Here is a 16,635-nt window from a genome sequence, read left to right as displayed (position 1 = left end):
AATTTATGTGTACAAGCTTTATTTCTCCAACAGGAATTTTTAAAAACTTCTCATTCTGAAATAATTATAGATTCACAGGAAGTTGTAAAGATAATACAGAGAGGGCCCATGTACCTTTCCCCTACTGGTTGCATCTTTCATAACTATAGTATAACATCAAAATCTGGAAATTTGCTCATGTTTAGATTCATGTAACCACCAGTACAGTCAAGATACAGGATAGTTCCATTTCCACAAAGATCTCCCTTGTGCTATTGCTATCCTAGATAGTCACTCACCACTTTCCCTCTCCCCCATACCCAGTTCCTGGCCAGCGTTAATCTGTTCTTCAGTTTTATAATTTTGTCATTTGAAAATATTGTGTAATGGAATTATAGTGTATATAACCTTTGAGGATGGCTTTTTTCCCCTCACCATGTATTTGAGACACATTCAAGGTTGTACGTATCCATAATTCATTCCTTTTTATGACTGAATAGTATTCTGTGGTATGGCTGTATCACATTTTGTTCTTTAACAGATACTGAAGGCTTTGTGGAATGGGATCTTGACTTTCACTTTTCATTCCCTCATAATTCCTGTCAAGTGTTTTAAAGGTTTAAGTTGACAGGAATAAAAAGTTAAATTATAAAGTACTAATTTTGGGACAATACAAACTAGGGAGTGAGTGTTTATTTAATATTTAAGTTGAGGACTGTAATTCTCTGAATTTTTTTTTTGTCAGTAGACGTTTAAGTAAGCGGTAGTCTTTGAACTTAATGTGAACTCAATTGCAAGAGTCTCATCATGGCTGTATGATTATCTCTTTTTGATATTTTATGATTTATTCAGGGTGTTAGCTATAGTCATGAATGTCATTTTAAAATGTATTTTATGTTGTTAATTCATGGAATAAATATTTATTAGTATCAATTTTTCATTAACAAATTATATTTATACAAAAGGAGAGGATTTAAAGTGAATGGTACCTTGCTTCATAAAATCTCAATAAATAGGGTACCAAAGGGGATCTGAATTAAGATTAGTGTGAACACCTGAAATTGAAGCTGTCTTTTTTTTAAAGATTTTATTTATTTATTTTTTTAGAGAGAGGAGAAAGGAGGGAGAGAAGCATCAGTGTGTGACATACATGATTGCCTCTTGTATGCCCTCTCCTGGGGACCTGGCCTGCAACCCAGGCATGTTCCTTACCTGGGAATAGATCCAGCAACCTTTTGGTTTACAGGCTGGTGCTCAATCCACTGAGCCACACCAGCCAGGGTGTGTGGCTCCGTGTAAGGCAAAGAAAATAGTCACAAGAGTAACAAAATGTCAGAGTTTTTCTCAGTAAGCAAATTAACCATGTAAACAATGAAGTACAGGAGTGCCTTAGCAGAGGATTTGAAAACAATCTCGGTTTTTCTACAATCAGGATTTCCTTTGAGTGCTTACAACAGAGATGGCAAGATGTTGACTCTCTGACATGGAAATGATGATAGTGGAAGAGTTTTAAGATAAAAAAATACAGTTAAATTGATTTTGTTTTAAATAGGAAAACAAAATTAACTACTTAATCCAGTTATTGAACAGTTAATGGAGGTTAACTTTGCTGTAATTGTATAGTAAATGCGTCTCGGAAATTAGGATTCTTTCTAAAGAGGAAGTTGGCTCTGCAAACAGCAGATTCTCTCTCATGCACACACAGTGTATAACAGACTACTTTTGCAAATACCATTTTAACAATACTTCAAGAAAAAGTTTATTCAAGCATGTAGATGATAAAATAAAAACCTTTTGTGATCTTATGGGAACTGGGTTTTCAGGTTTGTTTTTATGCTTAAGCTGTGTTGTCAGCTTTTTACTGTGTATAATTATTTTATGTTTGTATAGTAAGGAGGAAGTTGAGGGACACTGAATTAGTTCTAAAATTTAAACTAGAACACTGAAAATAAACCAGGAGAAATGACCTATGTTTCTGAAGTATCAAAGTAATTGAGAAGCTTCCTTCGAGTACAAACCTCTTTACAATGAACTATAATCGCAGAGAAGAGCACTTCTAAAAATATGCAGTAAGGGCTTAACTTTAAAGCTCATTGCAAACCCAAGGAGATTATGAAGATTTTTGTGATCCAATTAAGGACCAAATATTGAAAGGAGCAAGGTAGCAGGGATTAAAAAAAAAGGAGCAGCAGCATATTAGAGTATTTGAAGCTGAAATATTCAGAAGGGTCTAGGTCTAGATAACATTGAACAGTGTTAGGCTTTTCGTTTTCCAAAAGCATTTCATAAAGGCAACATTTTATCTATAAAAGACCTTGGTAGGAAGGGCATAATATGCCACAACAGCTGCAGCCCACATGTCTAAAAGTGTTTGTTGCAACTGGAAAAAAAGCGAGGGCAAGGGGAACATTTGGAGGCAAAGGAGAAGAATGTTGGGGGAAAACCCTGATTTTGCCAAATAGACGTGGGTGGGAGATTTGCCACTGTGTTTTTACTCTGGTTTATGTTTTACTTCTTAATACTTACAAGAAATTAACATTTTAATCTTTGGTTAATATGTAGACTTAGGCCTTCCACTGTTTGGAGTCTGCTTATATACTGTTCCTCCAACCTCAAAATATATTTTTGGAAAATAAGTTTATTGCCAAAAATTAAATGGCCAATATTCAGGAAAGGAATTTATTTATAAATTATAAATGTATATATTCATAAAAGTAATTTGTTTTCCTTTTTGATTCTGTTTCTGAAGTGTTGGTTCAGAGAGTTTAATTATATCCAAGTGATGAATGATTTCACTTTATTGATGACTAAAGGATTTAGTTTTTATGGTCATTAAAATTTTTCTATTGAAAATTTTGGGAAAAATACCTTGATTGGGCTAAGCTCTTCAATAAGAGATTGTAGAAATAAATAAGGACTTGATAAAAGAAATAACCTAATAATGGTCATGTTTCTGAAAAAACAAAACAAAACAAAACAAAAAAACAGAGTAATACTCAACATTTACTGCTTCAAGCTTGATTTAAATTACCTTTCTTTTTGCAGGTAAGTTCTTTGCAAGCAAAGACAAGTACATTTTAGTTGTTAATCTCCTTTTGGTAGCCAGAGATTGTCAACCACTAACAGGCTGTTATTGTTCAAACAGCTGAACGAATATTACTCAGTTTCTGGTCCAAACTATTCCCAACATGCGTATTTCAAGTGGTAGAGATAAGGGGTAGAGACATGAATGTAGCAACATAGCTAAGCTATTCAGATTTCCTCCTTTGTAATTCCCAGTGGACATGAAGGATCAATTCAGTTCGGGGACAGGTGTGTGCTCACAGTAGAATTTCACTGATGGTGGGAAGAGAATTTATTTGCAGGGAATTGTAGCTTGTTTATAATTGCTCAGGATTAGATAATATTTTTAATATCTCTTTTGGCAAGTTCAATCATTATAGCTGATGCAAGTTTAATAATACACTATGCCATACTTTGTTTTCTTCCAGCTTATTCAAGAAATTAAAGATAATAAGAGACAAGATTGGAAACATTGCAATTTAATTTCATTATGTGATGCAGTAATAGGAGAGGTTTTTATAACTGTTGACTATTTCTTTGCCATAGTTCTTTATGTGGGATTCTCTAAGACATAAATTGAATTATATTCAATATTTAAAGGCAACAGTTGGAAGAAATTATGTTAATATTGCTTCTTATCTAAAAAAAAGAGAGAAGTGGGAAATATAATGTTGACAAGTACTGAGACGAACATCAGTATAATGGGAGAACTTTTGCAAAATAAGATTTGGTAAATTCCTTGTATAAAACCAAAGCCCTATGAAAGATGTTTGTAAAATATGATATAATTTAATACTTTTTAAAAATGACATCATCACCTGAGGTTGAAATATTCTTAGATTTTTTTGTTTCCCTGAAACATTCTTTAGCTCTTGAAAACTATAGTGCCTTAATATCGCAGTTACTAAAAAGAGACCGGGAATAGTTGAATCATTGGCAGTTGCTATGAGAAATGATCTCAAATGACATGGTGTATAAATGAGTATATTCTGTATTGTTAGAAATATGTGCTCCTTGTGACTGTAAAAAATTAAACCTGTCAACACTTGTAAACAATTGGGTAATATTTTCTTTCCTTTTTAAAAAAATATTTTATTTTTTTTAGAGGGAGGGGAAGGGAAGGAGAAAGGGAGAGAAACATCGGTGTGTGAGAGAAATCAAACAAACATCGGTGTGCGATATCAGTCAGACATCAGCCTTTTGCCTCTTGCATGCTCTAATGTGGGATCTGGCCACAGCCCAGGCATGTGCCCTGGCTCAGAATTGAACCTGTGACCCTGTGTTCTTGGGATGATGCCCAGCCAACTGAACCACACTGGCCAGGGCTGGGTAGTATTTTCAATGGCCATTTGGCACTTGGATTCTTAGTTAATCTTTCTGGTTTGGTAAAGGCTAATTCTTTATTGCTCAGGAATATTAAATGTTGAGATCTGCAGCTTCTATTCTTAAGCATTTTAATGACACTGGGTCCCTTGTGTCACTGTCAAAAATGTGAGAACTTTCTTCTTTGAATATATATCTGTAGTTTAAAAGCAGTCTTTGCACCTAGAAATCATAGGTTTGAGAGCTTTCAGATAAATTCTTCCTGTGATTTTGGTGAGATCCTATTGGCTCTAGGCTCTAGTGGGTTAGATATGTGGATTGTCCCATGTTTTGTTTTGTTTTTTTTCTGTCTTTATGCATGCCTCGGACAGAGCTGAAACACCACTGCTTTCCTCTAGTACTTGATTTTTTTTTTAGTGTATGTGTAGGAAGTCATGCTTGTGATAGTGTGCCAATATTAAAATCAAGAAAAATGTGTACTAAATGTCACATGATTAACGATGGCTGTTCTTCTCCGACAGTGCTGGGAGAGGGCCTGGCCCAGGGTGGTGGTGCCTTTCAGACAGTGCTCTGCTGCATGCAGCTGAAAGGGAAGCTCCAGCTCGTATCCAACATTCTTGCCAAGTCACTGACAGGAGAGTCCCTGGTATGTTGATGAGCTCCAATTTCTTTTTGGTGTTTTTTTTACAAATTAAATTTTTGGGGATGATAATAGTTAATAAAATTATATAGGTTTCAAGTGTGTAATTCTATGATACATCATCAGTATATTGCATTGTGTGTTTACCAAACAAAATTAAATCTCCTTCTGTTATCATATATTTGACCCCTTTCTCCTTTACTGCCCCATCCACCCCTTTCTTTCTGGTAACCTTCATACTGTTTGTGTCTGTGAGCTTTTGTTTGATTGTCTCTTTGTTCATTTGTTGCTTTCAGTTTTTTTTTTAAGATTTTATTTACTTACTCTTAGAGAGGAAGGGATAGAAAGAGAGAGGGGGAGAGAAACATCAATGCATGAGAGATACATTGACTTGTTTCTCTCACATCTCTCAGTGGGGATCAGGCCTGCAGCCCAGGCATATGTCCTGACTGGAACCGGCAACCTTTCAGTTTGTAGGCCAGAGTGCAGTCTACTGAGCCACACTAGCCAGGGGTGTTGCTTTCAGTTTTATACTCCAGTCATCCTATGACTGAAATCATAGGGTGATGAATTCTAATTTCAAATATCTGAAAACAGATTTATTTATTTGACTCCTTAGGAATAATGTGGGGAAAAATAATTTGTGTGCATTTTTCCTCTTATTTTCTCCTTCCAGAAATGAAAGTTCATCAGTACTTTCATTGAGATACTCTTTTGTCTTAAACAAACTGATATTTAATCGGTAGATTCTTATAGATTGATAAGAAATATCAAATATCTATATCTCTATCTATCTATATATATAAAAGAATTTCAGGGTTGCTCTGGGCTGGGTAGGTCAGTTGGTTAGAGTGTCATCCCATACATTGAAAGGTTGTTAGTTCAATTCCCGATTAGTTCAATTCCCGATCAGGTCACACACTTAGGTTGTGTGTCTGATCCCCAGTCAGAGTGTATACAGGAGATAACCAATTGATGTTTCTCTCTCTCTCCCCCTGCCTTTCCTCTCTCTCTAAAAGTAATAAAAAACATATTCTTGGGGTAAGAATTTAAAAAAAAAAAGAACTGCAGGTACTTTTAAAAACTTTGAAAGTATAGGATAGCTAAATAATTTTTTAAATAGTTTATTTTTTATTGTACTTTTTTCATTACCATTTATCCCCCTTATGCCCTCCCCCTCCTCCACCCACCCCTAAATAATTTTCTATTTATTTATTTATTTATTTATTTATTTATTTATAGAGGGAGGGGAGGGAGAAAGAGGGACAGAAACTTCAATGTGTAGTTGTCTCTCACATGCTCCCTACTGGGGACCTGGCCCCCAACCCAGGCATGTAATCTGACTGGGAATTGAACCGACAACCCTTTGGTTCACAGGCTCAATCCACTGAGTTACATCAGCCAGGGCTGATTTTCTTTTTTTTTTTTAAATAATTTTTAAAAAGATTTTATTTATTTATTTTTAGAGAGAGAAGGGAGGGAGCGAGAGAGAGACATCAATGTGCGGTTGCTGGGGGCTGTGGCCTGCAACCCAGGCATGTGCCCTGACTGGGAATTGAACCTGCAATGCTTTGGTTCACAGCCTGAGCTCAATCCACTGAGCTATGCCAGCCAGGAGGGCTGATTTTCTTTAAAGATATAATTTAACAGAACCTGGCAATATTTTTGGTTCTGTTTATGTTTTAAATATTTTTTATTTATCTGTCTATGTATTTTATTGTCATGATTACAGATGTCCCCCATTTCCTTCCCTTTGCTCCCCCTCCAGGCCTATGTTTTAAAATTCTCCTGTGGATATATGATTTTATAGGGTTCTCATATTCAGCCATTTGTTTCCTAAAATGTTTACATTTATCAAAAGTAAGTAATAATTACTTTTGTTTCTGAAGATGGTATGTGTGTAAGTTGATATTCATGACCACTCTGATGGAGCTGTTGAGTTCTATTCAGACTTTGGGATTAATTCTTTTATGTAGCTTTTAATTTTCTAGAGTTTTTTGTTTGAGGTAATTGAAAGACTACTTTTTGGAACTTAAGAGTTGGCAATTGTAGAAATTGGAAGACAAGAGATAGTGTAACTCTTCTCAACAGTTGGAAACTGTTAGAAAATTCTCTGGGTTTTTAGGAATCATAATGACAAACAGTGAGAGCAAGAAAGTATATGTATACTTTGCTATACGTCATGAATTCCCTACTTTATTTTATTCCCTTATTCTTTTGAATTGATATAAATTGTGAAAATCTGGTGTGAAGTTGTGTTTTCAATACAAATAGATATACTTGGTTAAAGAAAAGGAATTAGGAAAATACTTGGTATACTGCTAAATGTAATGCAGTGACCTACCCCGGAGGATAATTTAGTTATTTTCTAAGGAATTATTGGGCAGTGAATTGTGTAATTGGTGTGGTTTTTTTTTTTTTTTTTTTTTTTTTTTGGTTTCATCATCTTACAGAGGATGAATACAGTGTCTTATGGCATACTGTATATTTTGTCCTGTTAAATTAACCTTTTTAACTTTCCTTATGGATGGTTAGCTTTATTATCACCATTAGTGTAGCAGGAATGGGAGATTAGAGTAGCATTGTTTTCTTTACAGATAAACCTTAGAAACAGCTGAGGAATTAAGTCTCCACAGTAAAGAACTAATATACTAATCATTTTTTTCCTTTTTTATTTACCCTTTCAGAATGGGATGGTAACAAAAGATTTAATAAGACTAAAAACACTTCTCACAGAAACAGAGGTAAGACTATTTCACTGGATCTCTCTGGAAAGAGTTTAACTCAGTCTTGCTAGTAAGTGTTGTGTATTGAACTTTGGAAAATCTTTGGGCATCAGCTAGGAGCAAGGCTTACTGTACTGTAAAGGAGGGATTGCTGCAGGTGCTGATGCTGGGAACACACCACATGCTTTCCCTTCTAACACTTTTAAGTACTGGAGCCTTCATTTTATGACCATTTTATTCCCATCTTTTTGTATATTTGATAAATTCTTTAGAGGGGATACTTTAAATTCATACTTGAAGTCAAGTTTTAGCTTTTATGTAATATTCTGTGTAGATGGAAGCATTTTTAAGGGCTAGCGTGGGCCATGGCACATAGAGCTTGCTTGTACAGTTTAAAGAGATCTTATATATCTTTTTTGTAAGCATAGAATCCTTGTAATGTGAACAGTTAAAATTGATTTGTTAGCTTACATATTCTTATACACAGTCCTCATTTTACAAAAAGAATGGGATGTCTTTAAAAACTTATTAGGAAGTAGTTTGATAGTAAGAAGGCATTTTCCAGTAGAGTTATTATAGTGATTCAGTTCCAGCCCAACCTAAAAAGTCCAATTTAATCAACAACATATGAATTATAGTGATATTATTGTGTTAGTTACACTCAATTAGAATTTATGATATTCTTTCTATGGTACAAGACGTTTCAAATTTCACCTTGGGATACCATTTCCTTCTTCTCATTCAGTTCAGCATTTACTGTGTGTCTGTGCTGTTCAAGGTTCTGTAGGTTTTGGAAAGCTGAGATACTCATGAAAAACAATTTGGTGGGCCAGTCCAAGATGCACATAACTAGTATACCCACAGGGCAGCCTGGGTTAGTAGTGCCGTAACGGAAGTACAGGCAGGGAAAGGAGAGGTTGACACTTTGCCGGGAAACCAGGAAGGCAGGAGTGTGGGAACTGAGGTTAAAGGACGGGGTTGACTAAGTGAAGACTGTCAGAGGTTGGTACAGGGTGGCAGTCAGTTGGTGCAAGGATAGATGAGACAAGTAGTACTGAGCGTCTTACCTAGGACAGTGGTAGTGGGAGTAGAGAGTGTAAGAGACATTCTGCACCTGGTTGGGTAGAATTTGGAGAATACTCAGAGCAGCACAGAAAAGGAAGAGTTCAAGATGGCTTTTATAATTTCAGTATTGATCTCTTTGGGGAAGATGAATCTACTAACTTGAGATAAGGAGCAGTGAAAGAGGATATTTGCAGTAAAGTTGATGAATTTTATTTTGGACATACTCTATTCGAAGTGCATCCAGCCATTCATCCTTCACTTACTGAGTACCCAGTATGTGCCAGATCCTCTGTGAGGGGCATTATGTAAAGGGGCAGTTGCAGGCTATTGACAGTGAGTCTGTATGTGGCTGACAGTGATCTGGCACAGGAAATGCTGTAGAATAGTTAATAAAAGTGCTATGGCTGGCACTCAGTTGGAATCATGGGTGTGGAGCTTAGAGTAAAGTTAGGGCCCAAGGGACAGATTGGGCATTTATCTGCGCCAAGGGAGTCAAGAAAACCAGGAAGTCAGAGTGAGTAGGTCCCCACCCTGGTTTCACTTGTGGGAGAAGGGCTCATCCCAGAGTGAGGGGGACTTGGCAGGCTGTGCTCCCAGGCCCCCAAGTGGGGGCGCTTCACTTGATACAGAACAGGCACCTTGCTAGCTGATCATTCTCTGGGTGTTAGGAAGAGGAGAGTGAAATGAGTGTGTGCATAGAAGGCGCTGCTCCATGGGGTTTAGGACTGGGGACTTAGACGTCAGTTCTTTTGCTAGCAGGTGATTTTGATGTAGGCAGTCTCTGTCAGTTTCCTTAATGAGGGCCATACAAGTACTTCTTTTCTGTGTTTAGATATAGTTAAACATAGAGCAAAGAGCAAAAAGTATTTGAAATACTAATGTTAAAACTTTCTAAGTATTCAAACTCAAGCTTTAAAAAATATTGAAAATGTCCAAGTTTAATTCAACATGCAATGGATATTTCTTATTATAAAAATACCTTTCATTTGAAAAATTGCAGACAGCAACTAGTAACATCCTCTCTGGATATCACATAGAAGACTTAGAAGATGGTAAGTACCAAACTCTGTAACTTCTGGTAGCTGTGATTCTGGGCATTGCTTTGTTATTGATTATTGGGAGAAAATTTACTGAGTTATAGTATTTGTAAATGGAGGTGTAGGAGAGAATATAAAAATAAAAAAAATTAACTTTAAAAAATAGATGTGGATGAAAACAAATTTTTCCCACTGGCCCCCTTTTTAGAATGATGGAGTAACGGTGGTAGGAGTTAACTGTAGAGCACATCTATTCCATTCTCTTGCCCCCCTGTAGTTCTAAATTTAAAATTCATCCTTAGCAATCCTTAGGAGGGGGTGGGGGCTTTTCTCTTCTCTTTTTATCCCAGGCTAGTACAATTACTACTTTTTGGAAATTCTGATCTGTAAACTGAATTGTTCTGCACCTTTATAATCTTCTCTTGCTAGAGGTGATAGGGAAGAGAGACCAGCGTTCATTGAATGCTTCTTAGATGCTGTGTACCGCTTAGTGGCTTTCACAGAAATGTGTACTGGCCTCTTAGAGCCCTTCTCCATCCTTTTGAGAGGTGGTAAAACTATATTTGTTAAGGTTCAGTGATTTTCCCAATGACATAGCTACTAAGGGATGAAATACTGCTTTAAATTCAACCTGGCTGAATATCTTTATTTTTTTGGTGGGGGCATGGAGGCACAATGACTTGTTAGGGAACAGAAAATAGGCTCTAAGGTCCTTGAAAACTTGCCACTGTTCAGCCTGTGTAACTTGATCTAGTCCTTTTTTTCTTAAGCCTCATTTTCCTTGGCTTATTGGGAATCTTTTATCTAAACAAATCAAAACTCACTGTACTCAAAAGTAAATGAATGTTATTGTTTAGCTCCTACCTCAGAATTTAACTTTTTGAATTTTATTTCAATTGTAAAAAACGATTACTTTAAACAATGACATGTATGTGTCAAACAAATCCTAAGGAACAAGGGTAGTAATGTGGGGCTTCTTCTCACTCAATATGCAGTATTGGAATTCGTTCCACAAAATTTCCTTCCAAGATACATAATTTTCTCATTCCTGAGGTATTGCTAATAGAGACAAATCTCATACTTAAGAAATGACAAGCATGCCAATGTTCCCCCCACTCCTCCAACCCTCCCTTTAGCTGTTAGAAAAGAGACTGCACTGGAAATAAGCCCACTGGTTGCTAGGATGGAGTCAGGGTCATAGATTTGATTTAGCTGCTTGGTAACTGCTTCTTCAGTGATTTTTAAGTTTCATATGGTTAATTTAACTCACTTGGTTGGTCAATTACTTTTTTTGGTAGGGGCACATATATCATATTCTTTTTACATCATCTGGGATGATGTGTGTGGAGGGTTTATAGAATTTCTTACACATTAAAATATCAGAATTATTAGCAAGCCTCAAATGATAAGACTATATCCTGATTACTCTCTAGGATCTTGTAATGGTTGGCATTTCCGCCCACCACCTAGGGGAATCACAAGCAGCGAGGAATATACTTTGTGTAAAAGGTAATGTGAAATTTTTTTTAAACCCATGACATGTCTTTATTCAAAGGATAGTTAATTTTCCTTCACTTTTTAAAAGAGAATATGTGAAGGAAGATGTATAATGATTGAGTAAAATGGTTTATTTTCAATTTGAAAGAGAACCCATAAAAATGGTCATTATCATTAAATAATAAAAGTCAAAGCCATATTGATGAGCCTTCTTTTAATTACAAAAACAGGGATATAAATGGGGATTGTTAAGACTTTGTTTGGAAGTCTCTTATAATACCAGTTGGATTAATGTGATGAATTTAATTGCTAGTCTCCTGCTTATGTGAAATTTACCTAATTTATGGTAATTGAAATTATATAAACTGAAATAGAAAAAAGCTGATGAAGAAATGTTAAATTATTTTAATAACTTTTCTAAAAATCTTATTCACATACTTCTTATTGATTAATTTGTATTTGAGGGGCTAACCTTTCAGAACCTAATAATTATGTATTAAAGTGGAAATAATCACATTCAGAAAGGTGAACTCTTCAGTTCTTTTTATAAGAGCTAGCAACTAGTGGGATTTTAGATATAAAATTTCATTATTCTAGATTGCTTTTGATAATAAGGGAAATTCGATATGTAGTTTTCATGATTGAATAAGACACCAGATTTGATTTTATAGTAGAAATAAACTAAGTAGTGAATTCTGAAAATCATGGAAGTATCCTGTTATAGGAGAGGTAGACCATAATCTGGTTATGCAAAGGAAATATAAGAAAATTTATAGTCTAAATGAGAATATCCAACCTTTAATTTTTAGGAGAATAATCTAAAATAAAACAGAAAGACAAAGAAATATTTGGCTCATAAGACATACTTAAGAGAAACACAAATGATTTTAAACATGTTTTATGAAACATAAGAGAACTTAATAAATAGTATATTTTAAGCTCAAGGGCTTTGTATATCAGCAAGAAGAACTTTATTCACACTCACATTCTCAAATAGAGTGAGCCATTTGTTACTTTAAATTGTGCTGTGGTTCATTTTGTATTTCTTACTATCCATATTTTACCAGTTGAAAAATTATATATGGTGTAATATTCTTATCTCCACTTTGCTAGTTATAGTTTAATTTTCATTTTTAAATCGTAAGATGCTTTATTATTTTATGCTTCAATTGTTTAAAAGTTGGCTGGACCCATAATTTTGCAGGGTATTTAAAACTTAAAAAAATTAATGATCAAAGTCTTGCATTTTTATCTGTTCTGACTACTGAATTGTCTTTGAATTTTCTGAGTCACAAACACTGAGAGACCATTGACTCTGTCACCTTTAAAAGGAACAGTTTTGAATTTACCTATTGAAGAATTAAATCTATTGAGCTGTGATTCTAATATAAAACTTTTATTCTTGATTTATTTAAAACTTTAAGCAAATTAAGATAGTCTAATATTTTCAATGAAATATAGGTAATAGTAATACAGAAAAGAGTAAAGGTGAAGAGTAGAAGTATTAAAATAGATAATTTAAATATATATTAAAGTTTCTTCAGAATGAACTTCTTTGTGGAAAATTTTCTTTAGGTCGTATCATTTTGGAAAGTAGGGTATACCTGTGTTTGATGAACTGATCCACTTGATGTCAGTGTTGCTGTAAAAAATTCTGCTCTAAGAGGAATTGTCTAATAGAGTTGTTATATCACAAAGGAAGCTACCAGTTCAGTGGTGGTTTTTGAGTTTGGGGGTGGTTATGATTATGCTCTGCTTTAGCACCCCCTAATTCCAAAAAAGGTCAGTGAATATGGGGAGTTGCTGTTTTGATGAAATATTGTAAATGTTCTTTAAACCTTTTCTTCCTCCTCTGTGCAAGACAGTATGATAAATATGGCCTTTCAGGAGATTGAGTTTTGTTATTGAAGAGTTGGAGGGCAAATGCTGAAAGTTTATCTTTTAAATGGTCCAACAAAGTATGTGATAAAACAGTCTTTCCTATTCTACTTAGATTTTTAGAGCAAGGAATCTGTAGGTATGGTGCGCAGTGTACTTCAGCACATTCCCAGGAAGAACTAGCAGAATGGCAGAAAAGATATGCTTCACGGTTGATAAAATTGAAACAGCAAAATGAGAATAAACAGTTCTCAGGCAGTTACATGGAAACCTTGATAGAAAAGTGGATGAATTCATTATCTCCTGAGAAAGTGGTGAGGAAAATAAACTGCATTTTTTGTTTGTTTGTTTTCAATAATGACCTTGTTTGAGTCTTGACTTTATTTTGTGCTATATTTTGGTTATTTTCTTATTTTCTATATGTAAAGAACTTGATTCTTGATATAAAGTGTTTGTAGTAGCTAAAGTAGAGCCATTTGCTAAATAAAGAATAGAATTAAGCCATTTCTTTGGAGATTTGCAGGTATTATATTAATTTATTTTCATTCAGGGAAGTTTTATTGCCATTTTTATTGTTTAGTTTCTTAATGTCTCTTATCTTTATTATATTTTGTTCTTATATAAATAACTAAAAATTAATGTATAAGATACATTGGTTTGTAAGCAGTTTTGTTACATCTTACTGTTGACATTTATTTACTATGCCAGAAGTTTTGTATGTGCTTTTAGGAATAACAATGTAACATTGGTTGCACTCTATTTTCAGCTTAGCGAATGTGTAGAAGGAGTAAAAGTAGAGCATATACCTGATCTGACGGTTACTGTCAACACCAAAAAGTCTCACCAGACGTGGACCTTTGCTCTCACCTGTAAGGTATGAATTTTGTGCTACTTAAAGAATGTAAATTTTTTCCAGTTTTCTTAAAGCTTTTTTTGACCTTTAAATCTCTGTGTTAAAAGAGCATTGAGAATGTTTTAATCTAAGTATATTTTAATGTAGGTTTTCTACATTGTGCTAAAGTGTATTTCTGTATTTTGATCATTAAAAGTATAGTTTTTTTTTAAGATTTTGAGATAAAATTTTTGTAGGTGTTTAGGTGCTTGCTTATTTATTTATTTATTTACTTGGTTAAAGAGGTCTTTGGCATGTTGTCTTCCAAAGTTGAAACACAGGATGGGGTTCATGGCTTTTAATTAACTATTTTAAAATTGAATTGTTTAATCTGGCAGTGCTAAGATTTTTAAACAGTGACACCTTGTTTTTATATTTGATTTGATGAAATCATAAATTCTGTAATAATGGGGTTTTAATATGAGACATTTGGCAGTACTTTCCATCTTGAGTTATAACATTCAAAGTTTAAGAATGAAACAAAGTAAAAATTTCTATGAAAATACACAGTGGAAAAGTTTTATGTACTTTTTTTGGTGGTGTTCCTTCCACTGTACCATCTGCATCTTGGGATGAAAAATCTGGGCACTTTAGCTGTGGCCTTGAACCCAGTCCAGTACTTTCAGGGGCAACTGCCTGCCTGTGAAGACTCCCTACTTGAGGCTAGATAAAACTTTTTTAGGCCAAGGGTATGTGTGAAAAGTTGGAGGTCATGGTTGTACAAGGTGATAGCCTTTGCCACAGTGAAAGGTGAACATATCACAGAAAGAGCGGGGAGCTAGTGACATAGCATAAATATATCACTTCTAAAGTTTTCAGGTAAAATTGACATCATAAGTATATCATTTTAACAACAGTTTTTTAACTATTCTGATTTTTTTTCTTAAATGGCTTATGAGCACAATTTGTATTTTTAACATAATATCTTAGAAGCATGGGAAAGTAAAAGTCCCTTATGGAAATATTTTCATTAAAGAGCCCAATTACAATTGGATTTTCACCCCCTTGTACTCAATCAATTATTTTAACTTCCTTGTAGCCTGCAAGAATGCTGTATCGTGTAGCATTGCTTTATGATGCTCATCGTCCTCATTTTAGTATCATTGCAATATCTGCCGGAGATAGTACTACCCAGGTATCACAAGAAGTCCCAGAAAACTGTCAAGAATGGATAGGAGGAAAGATGGCCCAAAATGGATTAGATCATTACGTGTATAAAGTCGGGATAGCATTTAACACAGAAATATTTGGAACTTTTCGCCAAACCATAGTTTTCGACTTTGGATTGGAACCAGTACTCATGCAAAGAGTAATGATTGATGCAGCTTCTACAGAAGGTAATATTTAGACTTTTTTCCCTGATACGGTATATTAAAAGGCACTATCATAGCAACATTGAAAGATATGTATCGGCCCCTGTATGTTCCATGGATAGGAAATGAATAATAAGGAAAAAAAAAAACAAGTTAATTGACTCATTTACTGTATAATAGGATTAGAATGGCCCACATTATGTGGACCATTGTCTTCATGCAGTCATCAGGCGAAGCACACTTTGAGATCCCCCAGACTCATATGAGTAGATAACCATGTCTGTTTTGGTCTACCAACTAACTTCATTTCTAAAGTAAGATGATTTTAGCATAGTAAAACCTTTTAATAATAGTTTGGGTAGAATATAATTTTAATAGTAATCATGAGTACACCTAAAGTGTCTGTATTTCCATGTCTGCTTGCCTGACCAATTAACCTTGATGATATTAGTGCATTATCTCTGAATGAAAAGTCCTAAATATAAGCTTTGATAAGCTGGTTTTGTACATTCCCTAGTGTAAAGGAGACCCAGGTGCCTTTGATAGAATCTGCTCTGTGTCCTTGGGAAGAAGCCCCTGGTTTCAGCATGTAAGCACTTGTAGAGGATGATGAATTTCCTTGTGTTGTTGTATTGCTGTGTATCTCTAAATTTTATGCCAAGATCCAAAGGGACAAGAAAAGGCCACGTTAGCCTATATTTCTTTGGCTTTTGGTTGGATTTATAGGTGCTTTATTTTATTTAACAAACACTAGGTATTTAGCAAACACTTCATATAGTAGAGCTGTATGAAACTTGCTTTTGGATTGATTGAAAGTCACCATATTGGGGAGGATGTTTTTTCCTTTGTACCACACTGTCTCATAAGAACTAAAAGTTGTTTTCATGAGCAAATGCTAGGATTTAATTTTTTGGACATAGTCAACAGGTGGAACTGGTTCTGTCTCCTTCTTGCTGCTAATTAGGTTAAAGCAAAATTTGTGTCCAAATTGAACAATTATGCATGGCCTTCTTGTATATATACTAATAATATTCCCCAGACTTCATTTTACTCTTACTTCTCACTTTGATTTCTTTTACTTGTTTTTACTCTGTTGTATTGTTTTTGTAATCTTAGTACTGTTTGACATCAAAATGTTATTTCCTGTAGCCAAATAGATATGCTAACAGACAAAATGAAAATATTTGGTTTACATTTACCAATATAATTTTTTTCTGTAATG

The 16,635-nt window shown here is 34.7% G+C and overlaps 1 protein-coding gene across 6 annotated transcripts in view; it reads left to right on the top strand.

Moving 5' to 3' along the window:
• Positions 1-16,635, top strand: part of HELZ (helicase with zinc finger) — a 138,833-nt gene that overhangs the window by 31,186 nt on the left and 91,012 nt on the right. For 4 of the 6 annotated variants that reach the window (XM_028521002.2, XM_036033464.1, XM_028521001.2 and 1 more), the window contains 7 exons: positions 4,887-5,011; positions 7,693-7,749; positions 9,797-9,848; positions 11,267-11,342; positions 13,324-13,522; positions 13,975-14,082; positions 15,140-15,437. In XM_028521002.2, coding sequence (XP_028376803.1) covers positions 4,887-5,011; positions 7,693-7,749; positions 9,797-9,848; positions 11,267-11,342; positions 13,324-13,522; positions 13,975-14,082; positions 15,140-15,437 — 915 coding nt within the window. Of the gene's footprint in view, positions 1-4,886; positions 5,012-7,692; positions 7,750-9,796; positions 9,849-11,266; positions 11,343-13,323; positions 13,523-13,974; positions 14,083-15,139; positions 15,438-16,635 lie in introns of those variants that run through there. The other 2 variants (XM_036033465.1, XM_036033466.1) reach the window with 2 other exon arrangements.

The sequence above is a fragment of the Phyllostomus discolor genome, chromosome 8, assembly GCF_004126475.2.
Source record: "Phyllostomus discolor isolate MPI-MPIP mPhyDis1 chromosome 8, mPhyDis1.pri.v3, whole genome shotgun sequence".
In the NCBI taxonomy this organism is placed as follows: domain Eukaryota; kingdom Metazoa; phylum Chordata; class Mammalia; order Chiroptera; family Phyllostomidae; genus Phyllostomus; species Phyllostomus discolor.
Note: the sequence above shows the minus strand (reverse complement) of the source record. Positions and strands in the feature narration are given on the sequence as shown.